The sequence below is a fragment of the Bubalus kerabau genome, chromosome 2 (assembly GCF_029407905.1).
Source record: "Bubalus kerabau isolate K-KA32 ecotype Philippines breed swamp buffalo chromosome 2, PCC_UOA_SB_1v2, whole genome shotgun sequence".
NCBI lineage: Eukaryota > Metazoa > Chordata > Mammalia > Artiodactyla > Bovidae > Bubalus > Bubalus kerabau.
Window position 1 is genome coordinate 177183437 of NC_073625.1, and position 18583 is coordinate 177202019.

Consider the following 18583-nt stretch of genomic DNA (forward strand, 5'->3'; position numbering starts at 1 on the left):
ACCCTGCCTATTTAACTTATATGCAGAGTACATCATGAGAAACACTGGGCTGGAGGAAGCACAAGCTGAAATCAAGATTGCCGGGAGAAATATCAATAACCTCAGATATGCAAATGACACCACCCTTATGGCAGAAAGTGAAGAACTAAAGAGCCTCTTGATGAAAGTGAAAGTGGAGAGTGAAAAAGTTGGCTTAAAACTCAACATTCAGAAAACTGAGATCATGGGATCCAGTCCCATTACTTCATGGCAAATAGATGGGGAAACAGTGGCTGACTTTATTTTTCTGGGCTCCAAAATACTGCGGATGGTGATTGCAGCCATGAAATTAAAAGACACTTACTCCTTGGAAGGAAAGTTATGACCAACCTAAACAGCATATTCAAAAGCAGAGACATTACTTTGCCAACAAAGGTCCATCTAGTCAAGGCTATGGTTTTTCCTGTGGTCATGTATGGATGTGAGAGTTAGACTATAAAGCATGCTGAGCACAGAAGAATTGATACTTTTGAATTGTGGTGTTGGAGAAGACCCTTGAGAGTCCCTTGGACTGCAAGGAGATCCAACCAGTTCATCCTAAAGGAGATTAGTCCTGGGTGTTCATTGGAGGGACTGATGTTGAAGCTGAAACTCCAGTACTTTGGCCACCTGATGCAGAGAACTGACTCATTTGAAAAGACCCTGATGCTGAGAAAGTAGAGGGCAGGAGAAGGGATGACGAAGGATGAGATGGTTGGATGGCATCACCAACACAATGGACATGGGTTTGGGTGGACTCTGGGAGTTGGTGATGGACAGGGAGGCCTGGCATGCTGAGGTTCATGGGGTCGCAAAGAGTCGGACATGACTAAGTGACTGAACTGAACTGAAAAGACACCCACACCCCCACTCCAAGCAATAATGACCATAGTAGGCAAATGAGTTTGAAAATGGAGATGTAAAGGTGACAAGTTAGGCAAAGTAAATTCAATCTTCACCATTTACAAGACAGGAATGGAATCTGGAATGACATCAAACCTATAAACAAGAGATATTGCTAGCTTTAAATAAAAAAGTCTGATGAAATTAGGAAGTCTGATGGAATGTCTGACAAGTTAAAAATGCAGAGCCTAGAGTCGCCACAGAACTCTTTTTATTAATATATCTCTGTGATGTTTGCCTCTCTAGTCTTCCCACGGCAGACTTGCTCACTTGTTTCTTGCAATTAGTGTACTGTCTGGAGAAGGCAATGGCACCCCACTCCAGTAGTCTTGCCTGGAAAATCCCATGGACGGAGGAGCCTGGTGGGCTGCAGTCCATGGGGTCGCTAGGAGTCGGACACGACTGAGCGACTTCACTTTGACTTTTCACTTTCATGCATTGGAGGAGGAAATGGCAACCCACTCCAGTGTTCTTGCCTGGAGAATCCCATGGACAGAGGAGCCTGGTGGGCTGCTGTCTAAGGGGTCGCACAGAGTCGGACACGACTGAAGTGACTTAGCAGCAGCAGCAGCATCAGGTGTGGTAGGTACCACAACCACTTAGTTCAATTACAAGATACAGATAGCAGGGATGGATGTTTTATCTTGATGTTTATAACATTTTATTTATAAATTGACTAGAAAACTCACTGCCCAGATAGCTCCGTAGCTCATTCCCTTATTTCATGAAGCTCAATGTCACCCTATCCACATAGTCTTGCAGAACCACCCTACATTCATTAAGTGCCCTATCCCTACCACAGCACTTCCGATTCCCTCACTCTGTTCTAAATCATCCATCTTTTAAATGCAGTTCTTCTTTCCTGTGTTATTTATTTTTATTCAACTCTTACTTGGCTGGATTTCATTGTCAAGTCATATTTTTTCAAGAGGGGCTCATGGGTATTGTCTCCTTGGAGGCCTTTCATGGCTGAAAATATCTTGCTTCTTGCCTTTTGCTTGAATGATATCTAGGCTGGTATAACACACAAGAATACAGAACCCATTTTAGGTATTTTAAGCAAAAAGATTATAAAGTTATTGGGTAAACAGGGAGGGAATAGTTTACTCCGGATCAGGAACAGCAAGAAGTGTGCCATCACTAAAGGAGCTGGGGTGCTGAGCTGCCACAACTGCTGCCAGAGCCAGAAGAGAAAAGAAATGGTTTTTACTTTTCTTCTACCTCCTAACTTTACACAAATGTTTCTCATTTGCAAAACCTAATCCAGACTTCAGCTGGCAAGGGACTCTAAGAAATGTAGTTTCTTAGCTTCTAGCCCCTGCAACACATGAATGGGCAGATATATATGTTTCCAAATATTTCAGTGTGTGTTTTCTAAAAACAAGGGAATCCTTTATGTAGCCATAGTAAAATGATCAAGATCAGGAAATTAACACTGATACAGTGCTACCTAATGTACCGATTTTATTCAGATTTTGCAATTATCTTAATAATGTATTTTTATAGCAGCACATAGCATTCAGTTCTCACAAATCTTCAGTATCCTTTAGTTTTTAATCTTTCTCAGTCTGTCCTTGTATTTCACAACAATCATATTAAAAATAAAAGACAGGCCAGGTAGTTTAATATTTTTTGTCAATTTCAATTTATCTCCTATCTTTGAAGATTAGATTCAGGTTATGCATTTTTTGCAGGAATACCACAGAAATAATGTAAGTCATCTCAGGAGGCACATGATGTGGATTTGTCCATTCCTAGTGAGATTAACTTTGATCACTCTATTAAGTGGTGTCTGCAAGGTTTCTCTAGTGTAAAATCCCTATTTGTCTCTTTGTTAAAAAAAAAAAAAAGTATCTTTTGGAAAGAAACTTTGAGATGATACAAGTGAAGTGCAAGTCGCTCAGTCCTGTCTGACTCTTTGTGACCCCATGGATTGCAGCCAGTCAGGCTCCTCTGTCAGTGGAATTCTCCAGGCAAGAATAAATGAGTGGGTTGCTATTTTCTTCTCCAATAATTGAGATCATATAAATAACTTCAAATAATAGATACGTTGAGACTATATAAAAAAAGAACTATATAAAAAAAAGACTATATAAAAAAAGAACTATATAAGTATCCTGTGTGTGTGTGTATGTGCGTGTGTGCTCAGTCGCTTCAGTCGTGTCTGAGTCTTTGTGACCTCATGGACGGTAGCTCCCCAGGCTCCTCTGTCCATGGAATCCTCCAGGCAAGAATACTGGAGTGGGTTGCCATGCCCTCCTCCAGGGGATCTTCCTGACCTAGGGATTGAACCCAGGTCTCCTGTGTCTCCTGTATTGCAGGTGGATTCTTTACCGCTGAGTTACCATGGAAGCCCTATAAATATCCTATTACTCTTCAACATTTTTCCCAGTTGTTTTAACATTCATTGAGAATTCTTACTTGAAACAATGATGATGATGATGGTAAATGGTAATTTATAACTCCAACTTTACTTCTACATTATCAATCAGCATTCTTATGTAAATGTGAGCTCTCTTTTCCTACTTACTTGTTTATTCACTTACTTCTGCCAGGATGAAATAGTGTATTCTTACTTTATTCAATGGGCTAATGTCTGTTACTACAATTCTGCATTTTGATGCTGAAATTGTTTCAGATTTGGCCTGTAAGAAAGCCTTCAGTCAACGTCATTTTGATGTTCCAGATTCTTTGAGTACTTCCTGTTTTCATTTTCTTTTTGTCTCTTTTTTTTATTTTTTAAATTATGAAAATATGATAACACATTTATAGGAGACTTGGAAAATATAGAACAATTACATACAGTTCCACTATATATTACAATTATTTTTTAAGTAGATTAATTAAGACTTTTAGTTGGAATTTCACTATCAAACTCCTAAAAACTAATAGAATGAATATACAGAAAGGTAGAAGCATATAGTAGGCCTAAAAAGCACAATTAGGTGAAAATACAATTTTCATACAACAGTAGGATACAAATTCTATTCCAGTTCCCATAGACTATAAAATAGGGGACATATCCAGGGACATAAAACAAGGTGCAAAAATTTCATGGTTTAAGGTATTGAAATCCTATAGAGTCTGTTCTCTTATCACTGTGAAATTATGTTAGAAACTAATATCAAAAGATATTGGAAAATAACTCACATATTTTCAAGGAGCACACCTTTGTTTTATGGCACAAGATGATCCAGGCTCATGTTGTACTTTCTCTGCCTTGGAATCAACCATTTCAACAAGCAGACTTGATTTAGAGGAGAAAGGTCTGGTTGTATCTACAAAGTTTTAATTAATATCTGCTCAGCTTTACCCTAGATTAGGCTTTTTTTTTTAAGCATGTTTCCATAGTTCACATGTGGTTTCTTTTTTCATCTTGCTCATCATTGAGTATCGGCTTCCCTGGTGGCTCAGAGGCAAAGAATCTGCCTGCCAAGCAGGAGACACAGGTTCAATCCTTGGGTCAGGAAGATCCCCTGGAGAAGGAAATGGCAACCCACTCCAGTATTCTTGCCTGGGAAATTCCATGAACAGAGAAGCCTGGTGGGCTACAGTCCATTGAGTCACAAAAGAATGGACATGACTTAGCAACTAAACAAAATGAGTGCCTCTATCTAGATACTGTCTTTACTCTAACAGAATCAGTATTCTTGACTGGAGAATTCCACTGGTGGGCTACAGTCCATGGTGTCGTGAAGAGTCAGACACAACTGAGGGACTAATATATACCTACCACATTACCCAGAGATTCCATTCCTGACCATAATCCAAGGAGAAAAAGTGCTATGTCCACCAAAAGATTTTACAAAAATGTGCATGGTGGCTTTATTCATAACAGCCCTAAGTTCGAAACAATCTGAATGTCCTTCAACAGAAAAATAGATCCATGGACTGTGGTATGTTCACACAATGGAATGCTACACAGTAATACGAAACAGCATACTACGGCTGTATCTATCCATAGTAAAGATGATACCAAACCAAACTTGGGTCTGCTTGCCCGTTTCTACTAAAGCCAAATCTATTGGTTGTGATGAAGGAAAGAGCAGCAATTATTGCAGGGCGCCAAGCTGGGAGTCCAGATAGCTAGTGCTCAAAAGATCCGAACTCCCTGATGGCTTTCGGGGAAAGGTTTTTAAAGACAGGGTGAGGGAGAGGGTTGTGGGGTGCATGATTAGCTCGTGGACATTCTGACTGGTTGGTGGTGAAGCAATCAGGAGACATATCATCAACCTTCTGGTTCCAACCAGCCTGAGGTCTCTGTGCTAGTGGGCAGCATACAGTTAACTTCTTCCACCCAAGGTTTCAGTATCTGCAAAACAGTTCAAAGGATATAGATCAAGATATTATCTATAATAGTTCTTGGGGAACTAAAGGTCCTTGACTTTGTTTAACAGCTAAACAATTATTATTTTGTCTTGTTTGATTGCTTCCCTTTGCTTCCACATTTTCTCACTTTAATTAAATGTATTCTTTGGAATTTGGGGTAGACCTAGGAGGCTAGCATCTCTACAAACAAGGTGCAGGTGGAGGACATTGTGGGGGTTGGGGGTGGGGTGGTGGTGGTGTGGTGCTCTGCCCTAGGAAGACCCCATAGTGTCCTCCTGCTTGGCTACATAAGATTCATGAATGAATTTCACAGGTATTATGTTAAAGAAGCCAGACTTAAAAGAATACATAATATACACTGACATTTCTATGAAATTTAAAAATAAGTAAAGCTGATGCATGGTGATAGAGGTTAGAATAGAGTCTTAACTACTGGATCGCCAGAGAAGTTCGATTAGATTAATTTCTTGATTAACTTTGCCATAAGGGTTTTATTTGCTTACTTGTCTCTGCCTTGGGAAGATCCCCTGGAAAAGGAATAGGCTACCCACTCCAGTATTCTTGGGCTTCCCTGGTGGCTCAGACGGTCAAGAATCCGCCTGCAATGCAAGAAACCTGGGTTTGATCTCCGGAAGTTCGATTCTTTTCTTGATTACATTTGCCATAAGGGTTTTATTTGTTTATTTGTTTCTGCCTTGGCCACAAATTCATCAATTGTCAGTCTGGTCCTTTTCCCTCCTGGATGTTTTCGAGACATTCTTCCGCTTTCATTGAGTTTGCTGTCTAGTTATGCAAACAACTAGTAGGAAAATGAAGAGTCCCCGGCCCCCTTTAAAAAAAAAAAAAACAACCTGATAATTTTAGAAACTCTTCGAAGAGATAATTTCAAAATCGTCAGTGGGTTTTTCAGGTTTATTTTAAATTTGTTTTTATCTTGGAGTGTCTTTTAGAAACCTTTTAATTTCTAATCACTTTCAGGCAACTATCTTTGCCGTGAGGGTTACACCCTAAGTTTGGTTTCATATTATCAAACTACACTATTTTCGGGAATGTTTATTTTACTATTCTGGTTTTAATTTCTAGCATCTGTCAATCTGTTCGGACTCAAAACCCCGCCAAAACAGGCAAAATCCGAGTCTTTTAACTTTCCCTGCAATCCCTGAGTGGATTTTGCCCTTCCGATCCCTTTCTCGCGAGATTTGAAAACCGGAAGTGAATTATACTACTGGAGACTCGATTGCAGGAGGCGGCATGTCAGGAAAGGCGGGCGGCTGCTGAGCTCAGTCTGGTCTTGGCTTGTCTGTCCTGGGCTGGTTCTGGCTAAGGGGTTGCGGGCAGCGCTCCCCTCTTCGGACCGGCAGGGATGCGCGTGGCTGTGGCCGGCTGCTGCCACGGCGAGCTGGACAAGATCTATGAGACGCTGGCGCTGGCTGAGCGGCGCGGCCCGGGGCGGATAGACCTTCTGCTCTGCTGCGGCGACTTCCAGGCAGTGCGCAACGAGGCCGACCTGCGTTGCATGGCCGTGCCGCCCAAGTACCGCCACATGCAAACCTTCTACAGGTGAGGGACGCGGCCCAACCCGCGGTACGAGGTGTGGGGCAGCCAGCGGTGGGGGCTGGGTTCTAATCCGTTCTGCCTACCACTGACCAGCTGTCTCTCTTAGTTCTCGTTTCTCGTCTTTGTTCACGCTGTGTGTCTAGGAACTGGCGCTTAGTAAATGTCAGTCACTTTTCTTCTTTCCATTCATCTGTTTTATTTGTTTCGAAAGGGATCTCAGCCTGTGAGGGACACCTGGAGAAAGAAAGTGACAGGTTCCTCTACCTTAATGCTTGATAAGACTCTGGGACTTTTTCATTTAATGATCCAAGAGTTTTTATTGGATCCTTGCTGTGTGCTAGTCCTCGTTCAGGGCTTGCCCGATGGCTCAGACGGTGAAGAATCCGCCCGCAATGCAGGAGACCTGGGTTCGATCTCTGGGTTGGGAAGATCTCCTGGAGGAGAGCATGGCAATTCACTCCATTATTCTTGCCTGGAGAATTCCATGGACAGAGGATCCTGGCGGGCTACAGTCCATGGGGTCACAAAGAGTCGGACACGACTGAGGACTAAACACAGCACACACACAGCAGTCCTCATTCTAGAAACTAAGGCTTTAGCAGTGAACTGACAAAAGTTTTTGACTTCACTGAACATACTTTGGCTTGAAACCCAAAGTGGCAGCTCTTCATTCTTAAGGAAAGGATGGGGATTAGGAAGAACTTTTAAAGTTTTTATGATGAGCTCAGATTTTTTTTCCTTGAGATCATTTTGCTTTTCTGCTGTGATTAATTGTATAGGCGTGCCCATTTGCTTTTCTCTGTGTCTCATTTCTGCAATACCAATTGACAACTTTTAACCTTATGTTCTAGGTATTACTCTGGGGAGAAGAAGGCCCCAGTTCTCACGATTTTCATTGGGGGAAACCATGAAGCCTCAAATCATTTGCAAGAGTTACCCTACGGTGGCTGGGTAGCACCAAACATTTATTATTTAGGTATGTGTTTATGGGTAATTTCTTGGTCTGATGGCATGGAAGAGCCTGCCAGGATTTGTATATCAGTTGATCAGCATCTTGAGATGTGTGGTGTTTGGGGACTGTCTTGATTTAAATAGTTAATTATGAAAATTTAACTAGAATAAATCACATAAGTAGGCAGTCTTGAGAATATGCCCATGCATCATTTAGTGCTTTAAGCAATACTTAATGTAACTGCAAAGAGCTTCCACACTGTTTGCGTTCTCTTTATTTTCTTCCTATTCCTCTTATTAAATTAAAGAAATAAACTTTTAATAATGGAAATTGTTAAACATTGATAAAATAGAGAATAGTATAATGAATATCTGTACCTATTAACCAGCTGTAACAACGATTATCATTCTGTGTTCCTTCTTTTAACCCACTCCCCACTAAATTCTTTCGTGGAAGGAGGTGATTGTAGTATTTTAAAGCAAATCTTAGCCATCAGATTATTTCACCTGTAAATACTTTAGCATGTATTTTTAAGTGATGAAGATTTTTTAAAATACCACTACTACAGTACCAGGATTATACCAATTATCTATTATTATCTGTTACCTAGTTTATGTTCATATTTCCCTGATTATCACAAAGAAGTCTGTTTTACAGTTGACTTATTCACATAGGATCCAAACAAGGTCTGCGCATTTTATTTGATTGTCATGATTCCGAAATCTCATAATTGTCCCTTTTCACTTTCTTCCCCACTCCCCATGCTATTTATTTGTTGAAGAAAATGGGGAATTTATCTGGCAGTAATAGACTTTCCTGCTTTCTAGGTTTAGCTGACTGGATTCCCTCATGTTGTTTAGCACTCCTTTTATCCTGTGTGTTGCCTGTAATTTGTATTTAGGTTTATAGTCCTGATTAGGTTCAGGTTCATTTTTAATCCTTTTGAACTGTACAGTCCTTTCATGTCTTTATTTAAATGTTTACAGATGTTTCTAAACTTTAGAAACTTCATTCTTCTTCTTTATTACTGATTGATCTTCTTTTGACAATTGTAGTATTGTGAAAGGGTGAAATTGAAGATGATCAATCAGAAATGAAATACAGAAAGTGCAGGTTCTTTATACTTTACACCTTTGACTTTCAGGTTTACAACATATAAATCCATCATAGAACATTTTCCCCTATTTCCCCAACCCCCTCCCCATATTCCATTAGGTACCAAGCTTCCCAGGTGACTCAGTGGTAAAGAATCTGCCTGCCAATGCAGGAGACACGAATTTGATCCCTGGGTGGGAAAGACCCCTTGGAGAAGGAAATGGCAACCCACTCCAGTATTCTTGCCTGGAAAATCATATGGACAGAGGAGCCTGGCAGGCTATAGTCCATGGGGTCACAAAACAGTCGAACAGGACTTAATGACTGATGCTGCTACTAAGTCGCTTCAGTTGTGTCCGACTCTGTGCGACCCCACAGACAGCAGCCCAGCAGGCTGCTCTGTCCCTGGGATTCTCCAGGCAAGAATACTGGAGTGGATTGCCATTTCCTTCTCCAATGCATGAAAGTGAAGTCGTTCAGTAATGTTTGACTCTTCGAGACCCCATGGACTGTAGCCTACCAGGCTCCTCCATCCATGGGATTTTCCAGGCAAGAGTACTGGAGTGACTGACAAAACAACAGTTTCCCTCTTCACACACCCTGTCTCATTTGTTCCTCCCTCTCCGCTCAGTCTCTTGCCTGATTTGCTTCTAGTCCCCTCTCCCTCGTCCACCTTATATATTGTTGGCATATTTCTATGTAAAAGGGTAACCTCATCATGATACTTAATTTTCACATAATTTTAGGACTGAATGGTATTCTTGGCCTCTAAACCGTTAAGTTAGTAAAGAGATTGCTTTTTCCTATAGTAATTTTATTTAATTGTGTAATTTTTCAGGTTTGGCAGGAGTAGTAAAATACCGAGGAGTAAGGATTGGTGGAATCTCTGGTATCTTTAAGTCTCATGACTATCGAAAAGGTATTATCCTTTTTTAAAAAAAAAACAACAAAAAGGTTACATTCTTTTTTTAAAAATTGAAGTATACTTGACTTACATTGTTACATTAATTTCAGGTGTACAACAAAGTGGGTATTGTTATTCTGAAAATTGTTTTAATTTCTTGTTATTTATTTTTATTATTATTTTAAAGTTTTTATTTCATTTTTGGCGGTGCTAGTCTTTGTTGTGGTGGGAGGATGTCTCTAGTTTCATTGTAGGGGCTTCTCTGGTTGTGGCTTGTGGGCTTAGGTGCCTCATGGCTGTGAGGACTTACTTCCCCTTAGATCCCCAGAGGGATCAAATCTATGTCTCCTGCTTTGGAAGGTGGATTCTTAACCACTGGACCACTAGGGTGGTCCCCTGAGAATTGTTTTTAAACTTTAGAACTTGTATGCCACAGAGTAACTTAAACGTAATATATAGTTTGACTTTTTCATTGAATTTCTTCTATGAATAGATTTGTTAAATTTATAAAATATTATATACATATGAAAACATACAGACATTAGAATGTATCGTCTGTGTATCCACCATTTAGTTTTATTTGGTATTTTGCCATTTTTAGTTTTGATTTTTAAGAAGAAAAGGAGTGCAGATACAATCAAAATTCATTGTCTGTCTGTCCTCAGTCCCATCTCTCCCCTTTTTTCCTCTCTTACTTCACCAGGCAGTCACTAGTCTGAATTTGGTATTTATCATTCACTTGATTATTTTATGTCATTACCATATCAGTTAATAGCTTTAAACAATGTATTATATAGAATACTTTAAACTTCATTATAAGTGTATCATTTTACATATATTTTTCTGCCACGTTTGTTTATATGTTTTTGACATCCATGTTAATACATGTAACTGTATTCATTTTAATTTGTGAATAGTATTCCATTGTATAAGTATACCACACTGAATCTGAATGAATCATACCTTGATTTTAAAGAAATAGCTTGGATTCCCATTGATTTTAAACTTTCATGAATTGAATTGGCAGCTAAAATTTATATCCTCAGTATAACTGTTAAATTCAAGTCTGTTCTTTGCTGCCCTGCTCCCTGTTGTAAACTGTTGGAACAGGTCTACAAAAATAGGCCATCTCATATGTAGCAGGTATAGATGCAAATAGAAACCATTCTTGCTAGGATAATTGGTAATATCATGGAAATCATACAAGTATTTTGACTAAGGAATTCCACTTCTAGGAATTTATCTACAGATATAGTCCACAAGTGCAAAATGATATAAACAAATTTATTTATTTCAGTCTTCTTTGTAATAGCAAAAGATGGGAACTAGTTAAGTATATCATGATATAGGGACTTCTTTGGCGATCCAGTGGTTAAGACTCCAAGCTTCCGCTGTAGGGGGCTTAGGTTTAATCCCTGGTCAGGGAACTAAGATCCCACATGCCAAATTCCCCATCCATCCTTCCCTCACTCTTCTTTCGCCTTCCCCTATACCTTTCAGATGGTATCTTTCAAATCTTAAACTATGTGAATAAGCAGTGTATTCCAAAATTAAATATAATTTAATTTTAAAAATCAGAAGCCCCTCTAGTCATTTAGATTTATACTTTGTAATTACTTATTAGAAAATACCAGCATTTAGAGAGCAAGGTTTTTCAAATAAAATTTTTAAAAACTGAAAGTATTGATGACAAACATCAGTTTTGGAGCAGTGTATGTATGTATTTATGTTTTCAGCATTTAAAGGAGTTGAATACAACTTCTCTTCTTTAAGGTCATTTTGAGTGCCCCCCTTATAATGCAGCTACAATAAGGAGTATATATCATGTGAGAAATATTGAAGTCTACAAATTAAAACAGGTATGTAAAAACTAGACTATGGCAGACTTGAAAAAATGTAAAGAAATTGTGTACCAGAATGTATTTTGATCAGTTTAGTCTACTACTTCCAAGAAGAGCTTAATTCTGTATTTCTAAAATTTGGATCTTGAGTTGTTTTTAGGAGGTTCACAAATGAACATTTATAAATTTTTAATGGCTATACATTTATTTTAGTGATTAATAATAAAATGTTTGATCCATGATTTCAGCTACTATTCCTGAAGGTAAAGCTGAAGAATATATATTGGAAAAAAGTGATAGTTCACAGAAAGTATTACTTGTTTATTTTAAATAGTGATATTAAATAGAAAATAATAGTGATAATAGAGGATATGGGAAAATCATGAAGGTCGTATTGAAACACTGGCTTAACTGGAGAGTGGGTGAAACTAGGTTTTTGTTTGTGATCCCATTCAGTGCCTGGGCTTCCCTTGTGGCTCAGCTAGTAAAGAATCTGCCTGCAATTCGGGAGACCTGGGTTGGATCCCTGGGTTGGGAGGATCCCCCAGAGAAGGGAAAGGCTACCCACTCCAGTGTTCTGGCCTGGAGAATTCCATGGACTGTGTAGCCCATGAGGTCACAGAGTTGGACATGACTGGGTGACTTTCACTTTCACTTTTCAGTGCTTAACTGGGTTAGCAATTTTCATCTGTGATAGTTCATATAAATGTCACTCAGATTCTGTGAGATAGGTATTGCTCAACTTTGTCACACTAAGGGTGAGTGGCCAAGGCTCAGTTAGGTAAAGTCACCTGCTGGAGACTTCCCACACTGTTCAGTGGTAGAGTCGGCAGGCTGAACTGAGCCTGGCAGTCTAATCAAAGTGTGTCTCTACTGAGCTGCTTTGCCATAGAAAATAAGGATCATTTATGAGGTAGAGAGAAAGTTATTTCTCTTTGCCTTGATGAGTGAGTAGCTCAGTATTTCTGTAATTTCATTAAATAAAGAGTCCCTAGGATGAATTACACTGAAATCTAGAGAACTCTGTGGGTAAGTGGTTGTGTGATAGCGGAAGGAAGGCAGGGGATTCCTTTTGTTTAATCTCTTTTTAAGAGCTTGCTTTCTTTTCTTTTTCTGTTAAAGCTGAAGCAGCCTATGGACATATTCTTATCTCATGATTGGCCAAGAAGTATCTATCATTATGGAAACAAGAAGCAACTTCTTAAGGCTAAATCTTTTTTCCGACAAGAAGTGGAAAATAACACACTAGGAAGTCCTGCTGCCTCTGAGCTTTTAGAGCACTTAAAACCTACTTACTGGTTTTCCGCCCACCTACATGTAAAGTTTGCAGCCTTGATGCAGCACCAGGTAGGAACCAAAATGTTTATTCTTTGATTTAATAAATGCTTACTGAACATCTATGGGCACCATTGGCACAGTTGGGAAGTTAGCGAAAGAAATCAAAGATAAGTTTCCTTTTGTGAGTAACTCAGCATCCAATCGGGAGAAGGGACAAGCAGTCAATTATAGAATAGTGTAGTAGGTCTGTGACAAAAGTGCTAGGTACTGTGGGAACACCTGAACCAGGCCACGGTAAGATGGGGATGTGGACAGAGAGATGAAGGGATAGAGGAGGTCTTCTAAAGGAATTGATGTTGCCAGGAAGAAGCAGGTTATCAGGGTAATCTAGGCCAAGGGACCAGTGTGTGCACAGGGTGTAAGTCTGAGTGTGGCGTCTTTCAGTTCAGTTCAGTCGCTTAGTCATGTCCAACTCTTTGAGACCCCATGATTTGCAGCACGCCAGGCTTCCCTGTCCATCACCAACTCCCGGAGTTCATTCAAACTCAGTCCATTGAGTCAGTGATGCCATCCAGCCATCTCATCCTCTGTCGTCCCCTTCTCCTCCTGCCTCCAATCCCTCCCAGCATCAGAGTCTTTTCCAATGAGTCAGTTCTTCGCATGAGGTGGCCAAAGTACTGGAGTTTCAGCTTTAGCAACATTCCTTCCAAAGAACACCCAGGACTGATCTCCTTTAGAATGGACTGGTTGGATCTCCTTGCAGTCCAAGGGACTCTCAAGAGTCTTCTCCAACACCACAGTTCAAAGGCATCAATTCTTCGGCACTCAGCATGGTGTCTTTGGGGAAGTGCAATTGGTCTCTGGGGCTGAGGCACAGGGAGAGAGAAACCTGGAGCAAGATCATAGCTGCCTTCTAGCCATGCTCTGCAGTTTGGGAAAGTTGGGAGATAGTGACATCAGAGTTTCATTTCAGAAGGATTAGTTTGGCCACAGTTTTGTGTGTGGGTTGGAGTAATGTAAAGTGGGAGACAGCGGGCTATGTAAGTAAAAGATGAGGTTCTAACCTATGGCAAAGAGGGAACACAGAATGAAGCAGGCTCCAGAGAGATTTTGGAAGCAGAACCATCAGAATTTAGTGACAGAGGGAGGAAAACTTCCAGAGTGCTCCTTGGGTAACTGCATAGCTGATTGTGCTTGATGGCAGGTAGATAATATAGACTTTAGAGCTAGGCTTTTATGGAAATACATGGATCTTCCTTTCACCTCCAATTCTGACTTAATTCTGACTTTCCCATAAAGTATTCCCTAGGGAAAATGTTTAGAAAACACTGGGTTAACAGAGATACCGTCTCAGAAGCTTCTCTAGAATTTCTGAGCACCTTTATTATTTATTCGGCTGCACTGGGTCTTAGTTGCAACACGTGGGATCGCGCGTGGCACTTGGGCTTCTCCCTGGTTGTGGTGCATGGGCCCCAGAGCCTGCTCTCAGGCTCAGTGGTTGCAGTGTGGGCTTAGTTGCCCCATGCATGTGGGATCTTATTTCCCTAACCCTAATGCCTGTGTCCCCTGCATTGGAGGGTGGATTTTTTAACCACTGGACCACCTGGGAAGTCAACCTGAGAGTCTTTAATGTCCTAATGGGCATCACCTTACTCCAGGATCGGGGATGGGGTATGCAGTGCTTCCTGAACTTACTGGACCAAACCTTCTTTTTTGGTAGAGGTGTACTTCAGTGATGCTCCTCAAACACAGTCTGGAATGTTCTGTCTGAAAACATGCCTGTGGGCCCTCTCTTATTCTCACTCCCCAGCTTCACTGGGGGAAGGAAGCAAGGTGACCTCTTTCATCTTCCTTTGGGCTGTTGCCAACGTGATTATCCTCACCTCCAAGTCTTCTGTTTCTGTCAGTCACCTGCCCCACATCGTTGTTAATCTCTTTTGGGCTTGTGACTTTCTTGGACTGTTACTGAAGCACCTGACTTGATACTCCACCCCCGCCCCCACCTGCCCAACTCAGTCTTCTGGTATCAACCTCAGGAGCTTGTGTCTCTGAATTAAGGCTATGTTTGATCCCCTTTTTCTTGGCACCTCTGACTTCACCAGTCTTCTGTTTGAGCTCTTTACCAACACCAGAGATCACCTTTCCTCAGAACCACTGTGCTTCCCAAATCTGCTCGTGGTCTCTGTGCCTCCCACTGGCCACTCCCTCCCTACCACGGAGTCAGAACTCTCAGCAGGGTGTCGAAGAGCTTGCTTCCTTGCTGTTCTTAGTGAGTCACTTTTTACTGCTTCCAGTGTGACTTTAATGTTTGTGATCCCCCCATGTTGCTTTCTGCCAGTTCACTTTTTAAAAAGAGCTTTATTGGATTTTTATTTTCATATCAAAAAATTCACCTGTTTTAAGTGTAGAATTCAATGATTCTTAGTAAATTTCCAGAGTTGTGCAAACATCATATATAATCCAATTTTAGAACATTTCCATCACCCCAAAAGATCCTGTGTGCCTCTTTGATGTCAGTCTGTGTTCCTGCCCTCAGCCCCAGCCAACCACTGCTTTTTATCTCTGTGGACTTACCTTTTCTGAACATTATGTATAAGTGGAATCATAAAATAAATAGTCTTTGGTTTCTGATTTCTTTCTTTTACTTGCTTTGAGGATAATTTTTGTAGCGTGTGTCACTATTTCTTTCATTTTTATTGGTAAATATCTACTTTGGTGTTATATCTAAGAATCTTTGCCTAACCCAGGGTTACAAAAGTTTTCTCCTATTAATTCTTCTACAAGTTTTATGGTTTTAGCTCTGCCAATTTACTTTTAAGCTCTTCACTTGTCTGTTCTTTAACCTTTGTGTTATACACTTTGGTTTGTGTGTAATATTTGCTTTAACATTATCATTACCACCATTACTTTCTGCTGTGACTTTTATAAGGACTTTTTTTTCTTTTGTCTGTGCTGGGTCTTCGTTGCTTTGCCTGGACTTCTCTAATTGCAGTGCACAGCTCTAGTTGAGGTGTGTGGGCTTCAGTGGCTGCAGTGTGTGGGCTCAGTAATTGTAGCACCCGGCTTAGCTGCTCTGTGGCATATGAGATCTTCCTGGACCAGGAATCAAACCTGTGTCCCCGGCACTGGCAAGCAGACTCTTAATCACTGGACCACCAGGGAAGTCCCCTTGTGAGGAAATTGAAACGCAGAGAATTTAAGTGCCTTGCTTGCCATTGTACAAGTAGAAATAGAGCTAAGTTGTTTTGGAAAAGTAACAGTTGTTCCTTTAACACACAACTTATAGGTATGGGTAATAAAGATTATTTCTAACCTATTCAATGTATGACTTGCCTGAGATGATTTTTTTTTTTTAATTTTTAATTGGAGGCTAATTGCTTTACAATGTTGTGTTGGTTTCTTCCATAATGAACATTAATCAGCCATAGGTATACATATGACCTCTCCCTCCCCACCCCACCCATCTGAGGTGATGTTTTAACAGTCTTTATTAAATCATGGTTCATATTTTCTAGACCATGGATAAAGGACAGTCAACCAAAGCAACCAAATTTCTAGCCTTGGACAAGTGCTTACCACACAGAGACTTTCTTCAGGTAAAGAGAAAATGAAATAACTTTGCCATGTAGTTTGCTCTTCCAATGATTAAAAAAGAAATTACTAACCTTTCAGAATTTATTGTTGCTGTTTGTAATTTATATATTCTGAGATTTCTTGGGGAATGTTTAAGTTACATTAATGGTTTTAAGCTACTAAATTAAATTCCTAAACTGTATTGTTATATTGACATTCCTAGAATATAAGAACAGGTATGTATTTCTTAAAATTACCGATTTCTTCCTGTAGGTAATAGAAGTAGAACATGACCCCAGTGCTCCTGATTACTTGGAATATGATGCTGAATGGCTCACTGTTCTCAGGGCTACTGATGATCTTATTAATGTGACTGAGCGCCTATGGAATATGCCTGAGAATAATGGCCTGCATACAAGGTAAGTCTGGCCTTATTTAGGATTTGCTGTCTCCATTGTATGCACAGTTTTTGTCCCCTCCACCTTGTTATAATGTTTTTAGTCAAAGGAGTTATTGTTAAATGACTGTCAGAACAATTCAGAGTTTACCGACTGGTATGAAAACTGTTTTCCATCTAAGAAATCCAAGAAAATGGACTGCTGAGCACCAGCTCTAATAAGTGTATAAGTGCATCAAACTTTAAGATGGTGGAGATTTGGTTCGCACATTAAAATAATTTGTACTTGTTTTAGGGCATGAGTTAAGGACAGCTTTTTCTAAAAATTGTTTTAATTTCAAAAATGGCCCTTTGCTAAGTTAACTATAATTTTATTAATTTTGCAATGTGGTTAATTTTTTAATTCTTTCACCTGCAGTCCATAGTTATATCTCATTATTTATTGCTGAGGTGGATAAAATGTAAAAAGCTATTGTTTTTGACTTTTTAGATGGGATTACAGTGCAACAAAAGAAGCTATTAACGAAGTACTGGAGAAATTGAATCATGACCTCAAAGTTCCAAATAACTTTAGTATAACAGCTGCTTGTTATGACCCTAGCAAGTCACAGACACAGATGCAGTTGGTTCATAGGATCAGTCCTCAGACAACTGAATTTTGTGCCCAACTTGGCATCACAGACATTAACGTCAGGCTTCAGAAGGCCAAGGAAGACCAGCACTTGTGTGGTGACTATGAAGGGCAGGATGACACGGAGGGTAATGACTCTGGAGAAGACCCTAGTGAATATAACACAGACACATCTGCCCTGTCCTCTATTAATCCAGATGAGATCATGTTAGATGAAGAAGAGGAGTATGATGATAGTATTGTAAGTGCACACAGTGACATGAATACACCGTCTGTAGAACCGTCTTGTGATCAAGCTTCTGACTTTTCTGCAAGCTTCTCTGACATCAGGATCTTGCCAAGTTCCATGACTGTATCTTCTGATGATACATCGGGTTCCCCAGTGTGCAAGGAGGGGAATTCTGGTGACCCTGTGGACTTGGGGGATGGAAAGGACTTAACCACGGTGCCATTGAAGAGGCTGAGTGATGAACATGAACCTGAACAAAGAAAGAAAATCAAGAGAAGGAATCAAGCCATCTATGCCACAGTGGATGATAATGATACAGCCTGAGACAGTTTACTTCTCTTAGTATTATATGTAGATACATGATTTTTAAGACTATATTTTTAGAATTGGATCTTTGACTCAAGACTTAAGTTTGTAATAATGAAGTTACATAAGAAGATTTTAGTTCAGTATAGACTTTATCTTTAGCACTTTGTATATTTCAGATGAAATAGATATTAAAATTTCATATATTTACTTGATTGAGTACCCCTTTTTCTGAGAACTTAATTCACTTTAATTTTTTTCAGCAAGCACTTAACTGAACACATGCTTCGTACCAGGTACTCTTCTATAAGATGGCACTACAAGGATGAGTAAGACCAGGATTCTTGCCTTCAGAGAGTTACTACCACTATAAGTATTTTGGTGTATAAAATGTGGCATATTTATATATTTTTTTACAGAGTTAAGTCATTATTGTATCTATACTTATATGTGCTCTCTTTTCATTTGTTATAAATATTTTCTCTAGTCAGCTCTTCAGTTCGGTTCAGTCAATCAGTCATGTCTGACTCTTTGGGACCCCATAGACTGCAGTACGCCAGGCCTCCCTGT

General features: G+C 39.9%; 1 protein-coding gene and 1 long non-coding RNA gene across 6 annotated transcripts; one reads left to right on the forward strand and one right to left on the reverse strand.

Moving 5' to 3' along the window:
- Positions 1-5061: 5061 nt before the first annotated feature.
- Positions 5062-6614, reverse strand: LOC129644140 (uncharacterized). 3 transcript variants are annotated; one of them, XR_008710757.1, is made up of 3 exons: positions 6477-6614; positions 5754-5849; positions 5062-5233 (listed from the first exon to the last, which is right to left on the reverse strand). It is a non-coding gene; the product is annotated as an uncharacterized LOC129644140 (long non-coding RNA). The 3 variants fall into 3 exon arrangements; XR_008710756.1 differs by lacking the exon at positions 6477-6614 and adding an exon at positions 6102-6461; XR_008710755.1 differs by lacking the exon at positions 6477-6614 and having other exon boundaries at positions 5754-6459.
- Positions 6473-18223, forward strand: DBR1 (debranching RNA lariats 1). Of its 3 annotated transcripts, XM_055569581.1 has the most exons (8): positions 6473-6810; positions 7659-7783; positions 9693-9773; positions 11532-11617; positions 12722-12946; positions 16393-16473; positions 16724-16869; positions 17338-18223. In XM_055569581.1, exons 1-8 carry the CDS (start codon positions 6614-6616, stop codon positions 18029-18031), a joined length of 1635 nt encoding a protein of 544 aa, XP_055425556.1. In that variant the 5' UTR covers positions 6473-6613; the 3' UTR covers positions 18032-18223. The 3 variants fall into 3 exon arrangements, with proteins under 3 accessions (XP_055425556.1, XP_055425558.1, XP_055425557.1); XM_055569583.1 differs by lacking the exon at positions 12722-12946; XM_055569582.1 differs by lacking the exon at positions 9693-9773.
- Positions 18224-18583: the final 360 nt, after the last annotated feature.